This window comes from Sarcophilus harrisii, chromosome 4 (assembly GCF_902635505.1).
Source record: "Sarcophilus harrisii chromosome 4, mSarHar1.11, whole genome shotgun sequence".
Lineage (NCBI taxonomy): Eukaryota > Metazoa > Chordata > Mammalia > Dasyuromorphia > Dasyuridae > Sarcophilus > Sarcophilus harrisii.
The window spans coordinates 54,520,754-54,541,816 of record NC_045429.1 but is presented as its reverse complement, the minus strand read 5'-3'; the positions used below and the strand labels follow the sequence as shown (position 1 = coordinate 54,541,816).

The window sequence follows — 21,063 nt, the reverse complement described above, 5'->3', positions numbered from 1 at the left end:
TACCATCTACCCACTGAAGATCATAAAGGGAATGGCAATTTGTGAAACAAGAACATATCAGCTAAGAAAGGCACTGTTCATTTATGTATCACCTTAACTTTTGCTTCAGTTGCTCTCAGTCATGCTGTTAGCTTCACCTTCTCTTGGGGGATCACCTCCTCCAGACAAGTCACCCTCTAATTCCCACAGGACGTCGGCATCATCCATGCTGCTGGAGACATGGCACTTTTTGAATCCCTGGACAATGGAATCACTTGAGATGCTGTTCCACGCAACCATGACCCACTCTAGAAACAGGCCAAGGGGAGGCTTCTTGGCATTCCCAGTTGGGCTGAGAGCAAGATTGCCAGCGAGGAGCCACTCTGAGTACTGGGAACGCACACTGTCGTTCAGAGGTTTATAGACTACCACATCTAACACTTGTAGTTGAGAAGTCAAGCCTCCTGGGATGATGACCATGTCGGTATCCATAGTTTCCATGGAATTTTTAACAGAATCAGTAGCATGGCCTCGATAGCCATTTAGGATCAGCATCCCCCGCTGCCTCGGCACTGCTCCAGTCCTCCGTTTCCACACCACCTCCAACCAGTCTTGCATCAAGTCCTCTGTCATCCAGCCATAGCGATGGCAGCGAATTTCCATCCCACTGGGGAACTTGCCAGGGGGAATATATGTTCCCCTTAAAATGATATATGGAGGCAATTTTCTTCCATCGGCTAAGACACCAAGCATTGCTGTAATTTTTAGTTTTTCCCTGCCTGGGGTCTTCACCAAAACAGGCTTTTCCCCTTGGTTGTCTACAGTCACACGTGATGGTACCTCCAAACAGATAGGAGTCTCATCAGCATTCCCCATCTGCCCAACCATGTAATCGTGTGTTCTTCGCAGGGCCAAGATGCTACGCTGATAAGTGATGAGTTTCTCTGTCAGGTCCTCAGGCAAATGCTGGGGCACAGGTACTTTATGTCTCAAAGACAGGTCATACCTCCTCATCATCCTACGACACCATCCCAAGCTTGCTTTGAACCCCTTTTCAGGAATATTCATTTCCTGGGCTATTTCTAAGGCTTTGAGCTGCATTGCCTCTCTTGTGATTGGGTCTCCTTTGGCCTGTCTCTGCCTCACATACTCAGCCACCCGCTGGTCCACCAGAGCAAACCTTCCGTTCTTGGGGCCTCGGAAAGCACGTCGCATTGCATGGGCATTCTGGAGTTGCATCTTCACTTTTCGCCAGTCACGGACATTTTTCTCCAACACACCAAACTGCTTGGCAGCCTGGCAGTTATTAGTACTTTCTGCATAATCCACAACCATTAACTTGAAGCCTGCATCGTAGCTCCGGCGGATACCCCTACTCAGCTGAAACTTACTTGCTATGTCATCTATTCCCAGATCATACCCTGGGAAACCCATGGCCATGAAGAATGGGTACCCTTCAGGCCACTCGGACATTTCTGGCATATCCTGGGGCAGATGGAAAGCGAAGTTTTCAAGATGCTGTGGTTGGGGAAAATGAGGAGCAATGCTCAATGGGGGGGTCCATTCTGGATGCTTTAGATCAGATTCTTCATTCCCTGGGAGATAATAGAATTAAAAAACTATTAGTCTACATGTAAATTTCTGTTTTATACTTCGGCTTTCTAAAAGTGCCAGAATCATAAGTAATGTAAATTTTTGTGCCAAATGAGTCTAGTTGTGACTGATTTCTCTTTTGAGAAAAGAGAAAATAGTCTGGATGTCATATCCTCATCTTTGGCATGATTTCTTGATACTTCCTTAAGGATCCTTGAAAGACATTAAACATTTAGAACAGTTCTGTGGAAGTCTTAGAAACATAACCCGTGAAACAAAGCTGAACTGAGATATATCTTATAGTTCTAATGAGACACATAAATGAAATCTTAAGAATTCTTTTTACACAATAGAATCCCCTTTCTAAAATGGACAGAGTCATAAAACCTTAAAGAGTACCTTTGGTCTAAACCAAAGGTTAAAAGACCAGATAAAAGGTTTATCACCTTTTCCCTAGCAAACTCACAGGCCTTTAAGCCAAGACTTGAGTTTCTCAAGAAAACCTGAGTATTCTTAAATTCATACAAGTAATGAAGGACTAACAACCGAGAACAGTTCTGTAGAAGTCTTAGAAACATAACCCATACAGCAAAGCTGAAATGACCATAAAAATCTGCTCAAGCTTTTCCCTTTTGTCCTTCTGTCAAGCAATCCATTTGACTGTCTTTTTTTCTCACTGCAATGTCAAGATTCCGTGAGTTATATATTCCATATATATTTATATTATATATGTACATATATATATACACACTATATATATCAGTTACATATTCTGATGTTTAGAAGCTCTACTCTGGGGGGACATCGAGCAGTTGGACTTAACACAAAAGAGCTTAGGATAGTGATTCAGGAAATTTTGGCTCCAGTCTTAAAAATTAAATAATATTTGTAAAGCTTAGTAGAGTTCTTGAACACAGGAGGCATTTGAAAAATGCTTCTTTCCAACTGTCACTCCATCCATATAATGAACATGGTACAGAAAATGACCCAAATTCTAAGTTCAGGTATCCCCCTAAATCACAGTAACTCACTACAAAAACCAAAATAAAACAAAAAGCCCAGGTAGAACATGCCAGTAACAGCTAACATTTGCACAGTGTTTTAAAGTTTGTTAAGCTTTTTGATCTATTTTACTTCATTTGATCCTCACAACAGTCCTGGAAAACTGATGCTGTTATTGTCTCCATCGTAAAGATGAGGAAACTGAGGCAGAGAAGAAACCTGCTTCATGTCACATAGCTAATAGCTAACTAGAGTTAAGATTTGATCTCAAGTCTTTGTAACTCTAAATCTAGCATTTTATTCCTTGCATTGCCCAGTTTCACAGCACTTGGTCATATATAGCCAGGTCTCAATACAATGCATTCAGAATTCCCTTGAAGTGGTTGCATTTTTCAAATACACTACAAATTTCCATTGGGCTGGAGTCAGTGAATCAATTAACATAATTACAGCTTTGAATATATGGGTAGAATGTGTGATGACTTAAAGAGCTTTATTATTTGCACTTATCAGGACCTAGCTATATCTAGATTCTGAATACAATGACTGAGTATGATTGAAGTTATTTTAAGCCCATTTTTCTACACATAGTTTGCCAATAGTTATAGTCCAGTCTGTAGTTATTCTGGCAGGAATGATTTTTATTCAAATAACCTTTGCCCCTGACAATCAATGCATAAACCTATTGTTTTTTGGACATGTGTATATCTATACATATCTGTCTGTTGAGAGTACTCCTCTGAATGTAACTATAAAAAGGAAAGTGGTGTTCCAGAACCTGAAGGCTTGTTTTATCGTTCTTAATATGCCCCAAACAAAACAAAATAAAAAACAAACCTTTCACTGATATCTGGTACCATCCATTGAGGAATATCATTACCATGACCAATTCTGGTGTCTGAACTACAATGTTTCCAGCTGCATACATTTCTTCAAAGTTAGTTCTAAATTAATTTACTTTCTCACCTGTGAAAGAACCTCCTTGGAGTTTCCATTCCTCAGAGTTCTGAGGGTAAGGAACCCAAGGGCTTTCCTCTGCTTCCAACTGAGAGATCATGTCTGGTTTAGGAAATGGGAATTCTGTTCACAGGAAACAAAGCAGGAAAGAATAAGTCACAATTATGGAACACTGTTAAAGTAACTTTTATGATTTAATGAAAGTCTACCATTCAAGCAATATAATTCCTTCCCTCCCGCTTCATTACTAGCACATCTAGCAAACAGCTTAACCAAATAAGGGGAAGGAAAGTTCAAGGCTTCCTTGAAGGAAATATTCACTGGGAAATGGAAGAATTAAAGGATTTCTGCCAGCAAGGGCAAGAGTTGATGATGTTACTAGGAAAAGGCAAGGTAGCAACTGGATCTAGCAGATAAATATTGATGAATATAATATTGATAATTTATATGTTTATCAAATACTCTGATTTATTAAAAGCAACGGCAACAACACGACTCTGCCTGGATTCTTTAAGACAAGCAAAATAAGTATTCAGATTTTACAGATGAGGAAACAGACTCAGAACTTAAATAATTTCCCCATTGTCACATGACAAGCAAGTATCAGAGCTTAGATCTTTGAACACAAGATCCAACTACATCAAGGTGCCTCTAATTTTTTTCTTTTATTTTTTAATCTGAATATATGGCTTTATTGTTATAGTGAAATTCCAGTGAGAAAACTCCCTTTTACCAATAATGCAGCTCAGTAATTCAAGGATACTTTGGGGTACAAGTCTTGAAGCTCTCATCACAGATTATTCACTGCTAACAGCTGATATCATTGAGAGAGATTATGGGCCAAGAAGTACCATGGATCTGATTCAATTTCACACTTCTTAAATTCTCTGCAAAATGTATGCCTCCCAAGAGTTCAAACATCAAGTCCTGAAGTGAGATATTAAGACTTATTTATGTGGCATTCTTCTAAGTGTCAATAATTTAAACAAGAAATTAAATATGAAGAGGGGAGAAACTCCAAGTTTTGGCTAGAGTGATCTTGACACAGTAGAAATGAGAAATAGATATCCTCCACACTTGAGATTCTAGGAGACAAAAGAAAGCAAATTTTTTACCCAGGGAAAGTACGGTTTCATAATTCATTCTCATGACCTCCCGGTAGAGTGCCTTTTGTTGTTCAGTTAAAACTTCCCATTCCTCATCAGAGAAATATATGGCCACCTCATCAAACAGGGCTGGTACCTGAAAAAAATAAATCTCTCTCAACACCAAAACACAATGAGGTAAGGTCACTGATACAACTGAATCTAAGATATAACCAAATCATGAAATATTGAAACCAGAATCAGCCTTGGGAAATATCTAAACCAAACTGCTCATTTTGCAAGATAAATTACCCAAAATCATAGAGGGCAGGAGCCAGGATTAAAACCTAAATTTTCTCCATCCAGTTTAATAAGAGGACTGTTCCTCACCTTATTATCCAACCCTCCCACTCATTCCCCATTTTCCAACTAGACAATGTAATGGAAACATATTTAACATCTGCAGAATGAAAACATTGTGTTAGGTACAGGAAAGAAAGTTTACATAAAACAAGGTTTTTATCCGGAAGACGCTTATGGTCTAGAAGAGGAATATCACCTCTTCAGATAGCTATAATGTACATTAAGTAAATGTGCATTAAGATTTTTCAAAAGCTTATGTAAGGTCCCCAAACTCAGCATTCCATTCCCCACCTTTGCTTATTTGCCCATGTACTTTTCATAATTATTAAGAATTCTTTTCTTCTTCTGACTTTATTTTCATTATTCAATTCATCTGTTATCTCTTCTATGAAGTCTTCCATCCTTTTACAATTCCTCCCTATTTTAAATTAATTTGTTCTTTTTGTGTGTGTGTATAGTTTACATATCTTAAGCAGAGGTCCTAAATGAGAGCTTTTCTTTGCATACAATAGGTGCTCAATATATGTGTTGATTTGAAAAAACAAAACTAAGTGATATCTAAATCATTATAGACTGGAGAGTCAAAGAAGATTTTTGGGAATAAGCTGAGCTTTAAAGAGTGGAGAGAACCAAAAAGGGAGAAGGGTAATAAGAAAGAGGAGGAGGAAGAGCATTTTAGGAAAGTGAACTACAAACTATCTCATGAAAGCAAATGTGAACTTAGATTACTTGCCACCTTCAGAGAAGGAATAGGAGGAAGAAAAGTTTGTGACTAAAAGTCTTAGAAAAAATGTGGAAAATTATCTTTACGTATAATTGGGAAAAACAAACTATTTACCCCCAAAATCCCCCAAACAAAACAATAAAGAGAGCGTAGAATCATTGTTTAAGGTTTGGCTGGAGCCGAACTCATAAGGAGTCTAATATTCAATTTATTCGATTCCAGTAATATTTATTAGGAATTAAAAACCTGTGGTATATAATGCATCGTGTGAAGATGCTGGGGAAACCATCAGACAAAAATGAAACTCCCTTTCTGTGAAATGCTTACACCATGAGGTTAAGTCTGGAAGGTTAAGACTGTCATCAGTGTTTGAAAAGAATTCCTTCCCTTTAGAGGTTCTTAGCCTGTAGTCCATAAACTTGTTTTAAAAATAAATTTATTTCAATAACGCTTCGTATTTTATGTATTTTACTTTATGCATTTAAAACATTATTTTGAAATGAGTCCCCCAGGGTTTTCCCAATTGCCTGCCACAGGGGGTCCAGGTACAGAAAAGGTCCTTTTTTGCTCATCAGAAGGTTTCACAGGATTTAATTTAATCCAATTAACATCCATTAAGCATTTATAGCATGGCATAGCGCTTTGTAAGTGACTGGTGAAAAAACAATGAAAAATAATATAATTCCTGCTGCCAAGGAGTTTATAGTCTACTGAGAAAAATGTCAGAAACATATACAAGTAGGCATAATACAAAGCAGAGCGTGATGGAAACGAGGTACAGAGTGTGCTAAAAAAAAATATGGGAAGGAAGAGAACTCTCAGCTGGGGGAAACAAAGACTTCATGGAATAGGGAGCATGGGAGAAAAATGGATTTAATAGTGGTTGCCATGAGGAGATAGGGCAGGCAATGGCTTCTGGAGGCCGGAAACAAGAGGATAAAACTGAAGAATAGACAGAAATCTTGTTTGGTTGAAATCTGATTGTGGAGGACCTGAAATTCCAAGCTAAGGTGTTTTAATTTTATTTTATAGGTAACAGGGAACTATTGAGGGTTTGGGGCAAGGGAGTGCTATGATCGAGCAAAACATTTATTTTGTATCAATTCTGAGCTTGAAACAAAGTCAAAAAATGAAATAACCCTTACTCTCAAGGAGCTTCCATTCTACTGCATATTATAATATAGATATAAATAGTATATAATTTTATCAAACCTATGCATGAAGGCAATTTGTGAAGGACAGATTACAGAGAGGAGAGAGTGGATGGAAGAGAGACTAGATACCTGGTGATTCTTGGTAGCTTAGCAGAGGAATTAAAGGAGAGAGACTGTTAAAGTGAAAGAACCTATCAAAAGATTTGGTTGTGATTAGATATCATAGATGCCAAGGAGGAAAGAGCTGAAGAACAAGACCAAAATTTCAAACCCGGCTGACTCAGAGAGGATGGTTCAAGTCCATAAGCATTTATGTCTACTATATGCAAGGCATTATGCTAATTGCTGGGGATACCCAGAAAGACAAAAACAAAAATGAAAACCTGCTTTCTGTCTGTCTTTGCTTTCAAAGAGCTCACAATCTAAAGGGAAAACACATGAAAAACAATTATGTACAATGAACATAGAGAACAGATTTGGGGTCAACTTCAGAGGGAAAGCTCAGAAATTAAGGACTGGGAAGGAGCTCTTGTTCAAGGTGGTGTTTTGGCTGACATGCCAGGAGGTTGGTAAAAGGAAAGAGAAGAATTCTGGGCCTGGGAGACAGCCAGTAAAAATACCCAGGGCTGGAAGATGGAACTGTCCTCTGAGGAAGACCAAGGAGGCCTAATCTCCGAGTCTGTGCAGTGAATTAAGGAATAATAAGGAAAAGCAGGAGGAGGCTGGGTTCCAAGAGTCATGGAAAGATGAGTGGAGATTCAAGTACAGGGAGAAGATGAGGAGCTCAGTTTTGAATTAGTTGCATTTGACATGTTAGGGAAGCAGCTAGGTAGAGATGTGAAAAATATGGTTCGACTAAGGTCGAACAGGTAATAAACACAGATGTATGAGGCAGTCATCTACACAGAGGTGATAACTGAACCCTCAGAAGCATATATCACCAAGGAAGAGAATATGGAGTACATTCCTTTAAATCCCAACTATAATCCCACCTTCTAGAAGAAGCCTTCCATAATTTCTGTCCTTTTCTTCAGGGAGATTAATTATTTCCTATTTATCCTGTATGTGGATTGCTTTGTATAGATGTGTTTACATTATGGTTCCTCCTGTGCTGATGGTGATTTGTAGGGGGGCATTAGATTCCCTGAGGGAAGGAGTTCTCTTTTGACTCGATATACCCAGCAGTTCTTAGCACAGTGCACAACATATAACAGGCACTTAATAAGTGCTGACTGATTCAAAAGGACCTCAGGTGGGAGATGCATAGAAGGAGAAACAAGACAAAAAAGGCAGAAGGTCAAAAAGGTAGGAGAGGTTCTAGAACTGCCACTGCCACGGAACCTCCTTCAATAAAAGACAGAAAGTAGGTGTTCACTGCTATGAAATAATGTCAAGAAAGGGGAAGAACTTGGATATGTAGGAATTAGTACCTGAGCAGTTTCAGTGGAAACTGGAGAGTCAGGAAGTTGAAGCTGTTAACTGTAAAAACAAAAAAACCCAACACACTTTTTCTAGGGTCTTTGGATCATAGAACAGGAATCTCAGAGGAATTAAATTCAATCTTCTATTTTTAAAGATGGAGAAAATGAGATCCAGTGAGATTAAGCAACTTGCTGAAGTTGATGGTGACTTGGGAAAAACATTTCAATAGAGGTGGTAGAAGAATTTTATTATAAGGGGTCAAAGGTAAAGTGGGAAATGAGGATTTACCCCCATGGAGCAGAGGAACACAATAGGTAACACTGGGGCCAGGGCAAGGCTGGGTAGACAAAAGTGGGCAGCTGCGTACAGGGCACGGCAATGGGACACTTTTAATGCTATTCATAAATGCCAGAAAAATCCCCTCTCCATGACTCCTAGGTATTTATTTTGTGATAAGCCAAGTCATGTGTTACAAGGAAGGCTCAAATTGCACTCAGGGGTCGATTTTTAAACCTTGCCAAGGGCCCACATCTGCCTGGACCTGCCTCTTTCCCAAAGAGCCAATCCCTCAGAAAGTCCCATCCCCTTTCCCATCCCCCCTCCGGAAATGGAAAGTCATAAAATGCAGCAGAAGATAGGCTCCATTAGAACACTTCTAACAAGATTGCCCAATTCAACAATGGCCTACACATAAACGGGGAAGGAAGAGAGCCACTCTCCCTGAGGGCAGATTTGGTTTGCAAATAGGCCAGGCTGGCTCAGTTTCAGGAGGGTAAAGCCCAGCATTTTCAGGACAAAAGTTTCTGTTTTTTTCCCCAAGAGCAATAGGGCTTGTTTTTTAACACACAAATCATAATGCCAATTCAGAAAAGTATAAGCAGGAATCCTGAAACCACCCTTCCCCCAAACTTTAAATAGGGTTTTTCTACTTTCAAGAGGAAAAAAATCCAAAAGGAGAAAGAGGAAGAAGTTTCTGCATAAGAAAGGTATGTATTTAACACCCCAGTCAAATTTGTGGATTAGTATAAAAAGAAGCAAACTAGTTTCCTTCTATTTGCATGGGAGAAAGCCCCACAGAAATTCTCCTTACACCGACCAAGGTGGAGACTTTTCAGCTTCCCCAGAGACTTTCTAATTTTTCTCTACCTTACCTTCTCAAGACACTAGAATGGAAAGTCATTTTTTAAACAGCAGCCCAAAGCAGCCAACATTCAGGCTCCCAACTCCACCCCATTCTTGGTTATGAATCACCTCATAACTAAAATATGTACTTTCTTCTACTGATTTTTTCCCCCCTCCTGGGCTCCTACTGGATTACAGAATGTTGAAACAGTTGAAGAACTTAAAGATGACTTCTCCCTTTCCCTTTTCTAGTAACATAGTCACCTTACTAACAATCTTCACACCTCTAGCCTGAACTACTTACTCAAAGCTTCTCAATTGAACTCCCTACACCCAACTAAACTAACATCCCCCTCTTCCCCAATCTTATCTCCACAAAGCAGACAAACTGAATGTTCTAAAACATACCCTCTCCAGCTCAAGAAGCTTTAGTGACTCCCTAATACCTCCTAGAATAAAATACGAAATTCCATCCCTTAGGCATTTATAACAGAGATCTGGCCTCCAGACTTATCAGACTGCTCCCTTTCACTTACTCTATGTCCCAGCCAAATTGACTGAGTCTGCTCCCTGCTTCCTCTACGTGACATTCCATCTGCTGACTTTGGGGTTTTGGACATGCTGTCTCTCCATGCCTGAAATTCTCTCCCTCCTCACTTCAATCTCTTGGAATGCCCAGTATCCTTCAATGTTAGCTCAAATATCACCTCTTTCAGGAATCTTTTCTTGATGCACCCTTACCCATCACTATATATATATATATATATATATATATATATATATATATATATATATATATATATTTGTGTGTGTGTGTTATCTGTGTGGTGAACATTCCCCTTATTCTCACTCCACAGCAATATATAAATTCCTAGAGGGCTGAGGCTAATTAAATTTTATATTTGTATTCCCAACAATTAGCACACTACTCTGTACATAGAAGGCACCTGTTAACTGATTATCTAGTCCAACTGCTTCGTTTTACAGCTGACAAAACAGAAGCCCATAACAAGAAAATGATTTACTAAGTAGTGGATTCAACCCCTACTCTTTCTAATATACTACTCATGTGTGCTCTTCCAAAACTTGAGGGCACTACCAGCCTCCAAGATCCTCAATCTTACAACCAAGGAATTATCCTGGACTGCTCAATAACTCCAACTGTGCCATTCTCCCCGCCCCATACCCAAATTGTTGCTTAGTCTTTCCCATTTCACCTTTATACCATCTCCTGTCAATGTCACATCTTGTCAATGTCACATCCTCAACATCTCTTGTCAATGTCACATCCTGTCATTGTCACATCCTCGGCATCTCTTGTCAATGTCACATCCTCACCATCTCTTATCAAGTTCACCTTTGCAACATGTGAATATTCTCCTTTCTCTCCTGACACTGTCATCTCATTGGTGCAGCTTTTCATCACCTCACACTTGGATCTACTGCAATTAGCCTGCTGGTGGATGTCTGCCTCAAGTCTCTTCCTACTCCAATCCATTCAATCACTGAAGTGATTTTCCTGAACCACAAAGTCTGATCACATCCTCAAGAAACTCCAATGGTTCCCTATCACCTCTAGATCAAAAATAAAATTCAGGCCCCTCTCCCAATTTCCCAGTCTTCTTATACCCCCTCACACAGACTGTGATCCAATGGCATTGTTCTTAAGCTGTTTCTTACACAAGACACTTCATATCCTGATTCCAGGCGGTTTCAGTGACTGTTTTTCTCTCAAACCTTGCCCCTCCCCCAAGATATGGAATGCTTTTCAAAGTCCTCTCTGTCTCCTGGATTCAAGTCTCATAAAAACTTCCTACCTTAAATCTACTGTCTCCTCTCTATTGATTATCTCCAATTTGTTCTGATTATATTGTATTTACACATAGTCCTTTGAAAGTAGTTTATTAGATTGTGAGCTCTTTGTGAGCAGGGACCAGGCACACACTATGTCTTTAATACATGCATTCTAATCATATCATGTGGAAAAGCTCATCAAATACCTGGGATGATTAAGGTAGTAAAATGTCATATGGCCACTATGAATGACGAATGTGAGGTCCAGGCAGAAATATGGAAAGGTCTACAGGAATTATTGCATGATGAATTAAAAAAACAAAACAAAACAAAACCTTACTTCAAATGATATATTTAAGATCAGAGAGATGTAAAATGTTATATCGGTTATTATCAAGTCCTTCTTTGATCCTTCATCATGGTGTGGAGGTGACCTTGGATTTATTTAAGTGGAGTGCAAGCTCTGGCATGATAATAAACTTCAAAGAATTCAAGTCAGGACCTGAACAGTATTGTGTCTGTTGTTAAGACAAACAGCCCAGCTAAGCACTGACTTTCATTACCAGGTGGCTGACCACTTGAGGATATTATTTTTTTCCCTACCACAACAGCTCATCCAGTTCAATCCAATCCCATTTAGTAAGCAGGTGTTTGATAAATAAAACATTTACCACTCCCCAAGTGATACATATTTAAAGGAGATGAACAAGCAGTCTTCTAGGGAAGAAATTCAAGCTACTCATAGCTACATTAAAAAAAAATGTTCTAAAACACAAATAATTAGAGAAATACAGATTAGACAATCTATGATGTTCTATTTCATACCCATCAAAATGACTAAGGTTAGAAGGGATGTGGGAAAATAGGCATGTCCCTGTGCTGTGGAAGGAGCTGTGAACTGGCCAATCTATTCTGGAAAACAATTTGGAAATATGTCCCCAAAGTTACAAAAATGAAAATGGGGACAAAATGGGGATTATCTCTTTAACCCAGAATTATCACCAGTAGGTATAATGCCCAAAGAGATAAAAGAAAAAAAAAAAAAAAAGAACCAGTATATATAAAAATATTTATAGTAGCTCTCTTTGTGGTGGAAAGTAACTGGAAACTGAGGGCACAGCATGGGGGGGAGGGGGCTTATACATTGATTGTGATTGAATTGTGAAACGACTAAACAATCCATAATATGTGCATTTAATAGAATATTATCATGCTGGAAGAATAATGACAATAACAGCAGTTAACATTTCTACAATACCTGCTATGTGCCAGGCACTGTGCAAAGTACTTTACAAATATTATCACAATTAAACCTCACAACAATCTTGGGACACAGGTGCTCTTATTATGAGTACTTTACAGATAAGAAAATTCAAGAACAGAGAAGTTGTGACTTGACTGAGGTTGCGTGTCTAGAGGTGTCTGATGCCAAATTTGAACTCAGGTCTTTCTGACCCAAGGCCCATCTATGCAACTTGGCTGCCCATTAATATAAGAACAAAGAACATAGGTCTGGAGAAACCTGGGAAGACATATATGAACTGATGCAGAAGTGAGTCAAACCAGGAGAATAATTTATAATAACATATAAAACAATAGTCACCTTTGTCAAGAATTATGATCAATGCAATGAACCACTGTGATTCCAGAGGACAGCAAATAAAGAATCCTACTTATCACCTCCCAGTAGAGGAATGAGACCCATATTTTTAGAAAATGGCCAATTTGGTAATGTTTTGTTTGGCTAAGTACATGTGTTATAAGTTACCCATATCTTCTTTTTTTTGGGGGGGGAGGGAGAAAGGGAAGGGGGAAAGAAAACAGATGCGTGTTAATTGAAAAGAAAAATTAAAAGTAAAGCATTTATTAGGAACCCACTATGACTGAACCAAGGACTCTCAATGGCTCTTGAAATGACTCAACCAGGAAAATCTGACCAGTACTACCCCACCTCCAAAAAAAACTTTTGTGCTTCCTTGACTTCTCTTTAATTTACTTCTTTGATTCTCCTAGCCCTTTGAATCAATACTCAATAACTGTCTTATTTTTTTTTAAACTGTAGCTCCTTTGTTTTCTATAATTGAGTTCTACTAGAATTTTTGCCCATGATGAAACTAAACCTATGTGGCTTGGGAGCTAAGATCAAGCTATGTGCTCTTAATAACTGGAGCAGCAATAAGAATAAATGGAAATTTAGGTGGGGGGAAAAACCCTGGGCAGGTAGGTGGTGCAGTGGATAGAGTAGCAGCTCTGAAGTCAGGAGGACTTGAGTTCAAATGTGGTCTCAGACACTTAACACTTCCTAGCTGTGTGATCCTGGGCAAGTCACTTAACCCCAATTGCCTCAGCAAAAAACCAAACCAAACCCTGCTCCCTGGATAGTCATTGAGATTTGTTAACAAGACTGCTTCCTTTATACAGTTCCATTTGGTACATATTTCTTTTCTTTCATGAGTCACCCTATTGCTTCTTCCCTCACATAGATAATTCTAATTGTTTGCTGCCTGGTCCATCCTGTGGGTCCTGAGCCTAGAGCCTGAAGTAAATGGATTGCTGGTATCTAGAGCAGCTACACCACACCCATAGAAATGGAGATTTAAACCAGTACATAGTGTAGGTAGGGTTGAGAGATCCAGAGCTACAAGGAACATCAGTGCATGCTGTTGCAGCTGTTCAGGGCCGAAGCCACTGCCTTTGTTGCGGCCCTGCCCGCCCACAGCCGCAGCCGCCGCCCCTGGGTCGCAGGTGCATCGAAGGCGGAGGTCGGGGCATGAGCGCAGGGAGGAGGCCGGCGGGGAAGCGGGACCATGGGGGAGCCCTGCCCAGGGCCTCGGCCCGAGGAATGGGGAGGAAGGGAACAAGATGGCTGGAGAGCTCCGAGCGGGCAGCCGCTGTGGCCGAGGCGCGGTAAGACCGGTCGGGTGGGCCCCGGGAGCCGGGACAGGCCCCCTGTGCCGTCCCGGCCACTCCCACCATCACTCATCCATGTAGCTCTCACTATCCATCCATCTGTCCATCCATCCTTTGGCCTTGCTTCATTGGGTTGGGTTTCCTTCCATGTCTTTTAAACAGCCCCCAAAATAAGTTGTTTTCTTCTTACCTCCTCCTAGATACCTCCTTTCCCTATGCAATCATAATAGCAATAACCTATTCAAATCCTATGCTCCTAATCAATCAATCCTTTTTATATAAAAAGAGGTAATACATAATCCCTGCCCTCAAGTTACTTACAACATAAAGGAGATTCAGGAAATGAGACCTGGAGAAGTGAATTGATTTGTTCAAGGTCATATAAATAGTAAATGACAGAGCACAGTAATTTGTACAAGAAGCAAATGTTTAATAATTGTTGGACTGAAACTGAATGTACTGAAGATGTGAAGATTGGAGGCTGGTAGCTTGTCATCTGTTCCCTTTCTTTTGACAAGAAATCCAAGAATCTTAATTCACATGATATAGAAAAGGAAGATAGTTCAGCAGCTCAGAAACCAATTCTAAAGCAATATTCCCTTTAAGCTGCATAAGTCCACAGGCTACATATGACCTCCAATGGTTTTTATCTGGTAAATGAAGGTAAAAATCGGCCAATGCCATATCACACTTGAAATCATAGAAATTTCTTAAGCTCTTAGGTTTTCCTCTCTTTTTAGTTCATTTTTAATACACAGCACTGATTGATTAATAGCTCATGTTGAACTTTTCCCCTGCTTTTCCCTCCCAAAAGCTTTTCTAATAATTTATAAATTACTTGTCTTTCTAATAAATGAATTCTCTTAGCATTTTAAGCTTCTTCTCTAATAACAAAACTTTATATTTTAATGTCTTTTATTTCCTTTTTTAATTTTCAAAATAATCTTTGGTTTTTATATCTTTTACAACCTCTCTCCTTAATCCATCTCTCACAGAGGGCCAGTTTTTATAACAAAGAATAAAAAAAGAAAATGGTTCAGCTAAACTGACCAACAAATGGTACACCTCTTATGCACTTTTATATACCTACAGTGCTTCTTTACCAAGAAGGGGAAGGCAAGTCCCTTCTCATCTCTTCTTGGGGGCCATCCTAGTGGACTGTTGCTGATTTGTTTGGCTGGTTCCCTTTTACTAAGCCCCTTCCTCCTTTTCTTTCTGGGCCTAGTCCTTCTAACCTGTCCAAGACTTCCAGTTGCTAGGAACTGAAAGCACGTAATCACTGTTCATGTGCACCTCTTCTCTCTTCCCTGTTCATACAACCACAGACTTTAGTTAGAAGGGAACTCAGCAGCTATTTCAATCAATTTATACCTGAAAAAATGAACCTACTCCACAACATGCCTGAAAAAAATTTGGTCATTCATCCTTGATTTTTGAAGACTTCTAATGTGAATCAATTTAAGGTAAACTCTAATAACTAATTTGCCTGACAGCACCTTCCACCATTCTGTCCTTTGAGGTCAAACAAATCAGTCTTCTACATGACAATCCTTTAGATACCTGAAGATAGTGATTACTTCCCTCCCTGCCCCAAGCCTTCTTTTGCCCAGATTAAACTTCCCAAGAACCTTCAGCTGTTGTCCTATGGCATAACTCATTTGTGATACCATCTTGGATGTCCTCCTTTAGACATTCTCAATCTTACTGATATTCCTTCTTCAACGGCACAACCCAAACTTAACACAATATTGCAAATGTGACTGGACCAAAGTATACATGATTCATATAGAAGGATCACAAACTCCTTACACCTTAGTTTTTTGGGTGCTCATACTAACTCAAACTTGAGTCATCCTAACCTTTTCGTTCCCTAAAATGTCCATCTATTTTTTCAGATGATCTAATGCTTATAGACATAATTTCTATTTTTTACAGATCATCCCCAAAATCTTAGTTTTAAATTTTAATGGGTTTTTACTATTTAAGTGTGTCATACTTTCCAAAGAATCTATTTGCATTATGACAGGGACTTTTACTGCTTTTAACCCAACTAATGAATTTTAATTTAAGCTTTAATAGCTTAAAACCGCACTAAGATTTTTAGGACACCCTGTATTTCAGCAGTTGATTTTATTGGAATACATGTGTTGAACTTAAATTTATGTCTAATAAACTTCTTCTTAGATTTAGCCCAATATTCATTATACACTGTCAGGCTTTTTTTTTTTTTTTTTTTTTTTTTTTTTGGTACTTTGACTGTGTTACCTATCTCTCTGGACCACATTACCTATCTCCGCAGCTGTGTCGCCTAAAATTGTTAAGAAAGATGACTAGGCATGGTTAAGTATGATCAATTCAGGTTATCTCAAGATTCAAATCAGTGAATTTAATTAAATTTTTTTTTATTTTTAAAATTAAAAAAACAAAAACTTTTAAAAAAATGCATTGATTTTAATAAATTTTTAAAAAAATTGTTGAATAGCACAGGACCAAGCAGAAATGATCTGTCTCAGACCCTTTGGGATCAGTTCCTCCCAGACCAGACATGGGGGCAGGGAAAAGACTGGGGTTCAGGAAGGAGGGATGGAGAGATCAGGGCAGAAAGATCAAGGCAAGCAAAGGACACTTTAGTACAACATTAATGGGTGCAGGGAGGAAGAGAAAGAACAAAAACCTGGAACTTCTGGGGAGAAGAATATTGGATCTTTGCTTTTAAATCTAAATTTCAGAGGGTCAGAAAAAACATGAGTGAGTAAGCATGTACACCTATCCTGAGTATGAGAGTGTAGTGGTGGTGTTGGTGATAGTGAACAGGGTTACACTGAACTGTACATGGAACTAGGGAAAACAAAGACATTGTTTCCAATTCTAGATACCAAGGAATACAAAAAATCTGTAAAAACTTTTAATTATGTAAACAATATTATCAATTCTAGTCACTTAAACGAACTGTTGCTCATTTATGCTAGATTTTCAAGGCACAAAGCAACAAAGACATTAAATCAATCACTACATGCAACATGAACTTTGCCCTAAGTTTTATTTGACTTCAACACCCTGGCTCAGTCTTTATAGTCTCTTGCTCACATGGGATAGATATCTACTCACAATTTTTTAAATGTAGTGAGAACTGAACAGTGCCTCATGGTACATAGTAGAGAAGGGTGCCCCACCATGCCCCTTTCCGAATCTGGTTCAATTTTAAGTAGCTTCAGTCAATGAAAAACAGGTGTTCCAAAAGTCAGCAAAAATAGGAACTAGAATGGCCGCCTCTCTAACCCCCTTATCCATCTAAAACATTGGGCTTTGGAGAAAAGACACCACATATTAGGGCCTTAATGTCTATGAAAGTGAAATTTAATTAAAGTGAGAATATGAGGGTAGAAATAGTAAGTAGGAACAGTGCCCTGAGTAAGATGCAGATTTCAAAATCCTTCTAGCTTCCCTTCTCTCCCCTCTCAGGTTTGTCCCCTCCCCACCCTTGCTCTGCCCAATCATATTCATGTTGCTGTTTGGCTTCCTAAAGTCATAGAGAATCATAGACTGAGAGCAGGAAAGGAATTTTAGAAGTATCTAGTCCACACTTGAGATAACTGAGGCTGGTCAGTTTTTCTGCTCCACCATTTAAGTCTCTCCACATCACCCAAACACTCTATATCTACATCTTCCCTGTTCTTCTCCTCTGTCTTTTGCCCCAACCCCACAGGTCTGGTTTTCTGATAGAACTAGTAAATGAATCCATAACAAGGTGTTAATGGGGTTTTTTGGGCCTTTCAAATGCTTTATTTGCATTTGACAGTGACTTTTGATTCTTATGCCCAACTAATGAATAAGAATTCCAATCATTCAGTTGGCAATTACTACTTTAGGCAGATGTGGGGGGATACCAGTTGGTACCTTTTAAATCATCTCATATCTCTTACTCATCAGGCCTGTGCAATCTATTTATAGTATTTGCACACTTAGTCCCCTTTTGGCCCACTCAGAGGGAGTTGAGGAACAAAGGAACTTTTGGGGGAGCGCATCTCAATTTAAAACAATAATCTGATGACCTATCTATTTATGGTTTATAATCTACTGTTCACTGCCAGCCAAGGTCTAAGATACACTGATATTTTTTTATTGAAGATCAGCTCTTCTAGATATAAATTCCTTATATGTTGTCTCAGAGGGCTTAGGACATGGGAAGAATTTAGCAAATATTTCTTCAATGAATGAATGAATGGCTACCTCATGTCAAGTCACAACAATCTGATCACAAAAATTTCCATTCAGTAAATGTGCTGGTGATGTGACAACTATAAAACAGGAAAAGAAAGGTCAAGAGAACTGTGAGAATCACTTTTGTCACAGAACAATGTTTGTTTCTCTATTCAACATAAAGAAAAAAAACCCAACAGATTCAGAAGACTCTCCAAAATTATGTTGATATGACATGTAGAATACACACTGCAGTATACACAGAAATCCCCATCACAAGGAGGGTAAACATTTTGTTGGAGGGGAGATTCCCTCATAACTACAAAGCTGTTAAAAACAAACAAACCAACTGTAATACTATTGCTTTTCAGAATAACTGGGAAGCCAATATGAGAAAAGCCCAATAATTTTTTGGAGGGGAGGAAGGTGAGGGGGAATATACATATACCAGACTATTGCTTCCTCATTAAACATGATTAACAGTCAAAAAAAGCCTGATATGTACAAATCAAATCTAATCCCCTCAGTAAATGGTTCTCATGATCTTATTACTCACCCAACCACCTTCTGCACAGATCCTCACTCTCTGCATATCCATGGGTCCATCTTCTACTTCCTTGGTCTGAATTTCTTCTTCTTCTTCCTCTTCTTTCAGGGGAAAAGGAAGGGGGAAGGTGGTGGACTCCATGTCTAGGAAGAAGATTTATTTCAGAAAGATCCAGGGCTGTGCTCAATTTGATCATGAACTGTCCACCAAAGGGAGTTCCATTCTATGTCCTTGGACAGGAGGGGTGATTGAATAGTACACCAGCTCCTCTGTACTAGATATCATAGCTTCAACTAAGAAGGGATGGAGTCAAAGGACTCAAGAGTAGAAAAGGCCCTTAAGAGAGATCATCCTAGTCCAAATCCTATGATTTTACTGATGAGGAAATTAGAGGTTCGGAAAAATTCAATGGCTTGTCATTGGTTACATAACTACTAATTTTCAGATTCAAATCCAGATGATCTGACTCCAAATCACCTGTTTTTAAGAGGAACCAGCAATGGAAAAGAAGGGGCTTAGAATCCCAGGAAGCTGAGACAGGTAGATGTCAAGGTAGATAGAGCACTAGCCCTTAGTCAGGCGAACCCGGGGTTCATTTGGTCATATACTTAACTTTTGCTAGTTGTGTGACCTTGAGCAAGTCTCTTAACCCCAAATGCCTTGCAAAACACACACAAGAATACCAGGAAGCGGGTATTCTGAACACTAGGTGATACACTCAACTCCGGGGGAAGATGGAGAGGGAGAATGTAGCTCAGTCATAGACTGGGAGTTTACATTCAATCCATGTTACAGATGGGGGCACTTGAGACTTAGAAAGTTGAAATACCTTGCCCAAGGTCACACAAGTTAGTAAGTGGCAGAACAAGGGATTCCAACCCAGGTCCCCTGCCATCAAATCTTGCCCTCCTACTATACCACACTAGTATACTAGTTATCTTAGTTTACTCATAGGGGGATCCAGGGGGCTGGGAAACGTGCTCTAAGTCAGACTTTACAACTGTGCAGGGAAAATGGAAGGACATATAGGGTAGTATCCTAAAAGTCTTAGTGCAATTTAGGGGGTATCTTCTAAGTCATTCCATTTTCCCTGGACAACTGAGGAAGCCCCAAAAGTCTTGATTGGTTGTGCACAGACTTTGGAGACACCCTGTAATTAAACCTTAAGGGGTACATACTCTTTTAAAAGCTGCAGCCCAAGTATAAGTGGTTGCAATGAACTCAAACTAGAGAGGACTGGAGTCCAAATCCTACTTCAGACATTCTGGGCAAACCCTTGACCTCTTTCAGCTCCAGTATCCTCACCTATAAAATGAGGATAACAACACCTACCTCCCAAGGTGGTGGCAGATCAAATGAAATTAACATTGGGAACTAAACTGTGCAAATCTTAAAACACTTGTATAAAGGTTATTGCTATTATGATTGCATAGGGAAAGGAGGTATCTAGGAGGAGGTAAGAAGAAAACAACTTATTTTGGGAGCTGTTTAAAAGACAAGGAAGGAAACCCAACCCAATGAAGCAAGGCCAAAGGATGGATGGACAGATGGATGGGTAGTGAGAGCTACATGGATGAGTGATGGTGGGAGTGGCCGGGACGGCACAGGGGGCCTGTCCCGGCTCCCGGGGCCCACCCGACCGGTCTTACCGCGCCTCGGCCACAGCGGCTGCCCGCTCGGAGCTCTCCAGCCATCTTGTTCCCTTCCTCCCCATTCCTCGGGCCGAGGCCCTGGGCAGGGCTCCCCCATGGTCCCGCTTCCCCGCCGGCCTCCTCCCTGCGCTCATGCCCCGACCTCCGCCTTCGATGCACCTGCGACCCAGGGGCGGCGGCTGCGGCTGCGGCTGCGGCTGCGGGCGGGCAGGGCCGCAACAAAGGCGGTGGCTTCGGCTGCGGCCCTGAGCAGCTGCAACATCCGCGGCCCCCCCTTTCCCCTCCCCCCCAGCCTAGCCCAGCCCAGCCCCCGCCCCTTCCCGCCCTCCCCTCCAAGGAGCCGGGGTGGGGGAGGGGAAGGGGGCCGGGGCCAGCCCCGGGTAGGGGGAGAAGGAGGAGGAGCCCTCGGTGCACGCCCCTCCCTGCCCGGAGCTGTCCGCACCGCCCGGGAGCCGCGCACAGCCCGCTCACACTCACCGCAAGACGCAGGACGCGGAGCGCAGGACGCAGGGCGCGGGGCGCAGGACGCAGGGCGCGGGGCTCCGGGCGCAGGACGAGA

At 40.4% G+C, this 21,063-nt stretch overlaps 1 protein-coding gene across 2 annotated transcripts in view; it reads right to left on the bottom strand.

The window, feature by feature from the left end:
* POGK (pogo transposable element derived with KRAB domain) overlaps window positions 1-21,063 on the bottom strand; it is a 25,142-nt gene extending 4,079 nt beyond the window's left edge. The window contains exons 1-5 of one of the 2 annotated variants that reach the window (XM_031936810.1): window positions 20,982-21,063; window positions 18,862-18,995; window positions 4,647-4,773; window positions 3,541-3,654; window positions 93-1,574 (exon numbers count right to left, since the gene is read on the bottom strand). In XM_031936810.1, the coding sequence (XP_031792670.1) occupies window positions 106-1,574; window positions 3,541-3,654; window positions 4,647-4,773; window positions 18,862-18,993 (1,842 nt within the window). In that variant the 5' untranslated portion in view covers window positions 18,994-18,995; window positions 20,982-21,063 and the 3' untranslated portion in view covers window positions 93-105. Of the gene's footprint in view, window positions 1-92; window positions 1,575-3,540; window positions 3,655-4,646; window positions 4,774-18,861; window positions 18,996-20,501; window positions 20,810-20,981 lie in introns of those variants that run through there. The other variant, XM_003767394.4, reaches the window with a different exon arrangement.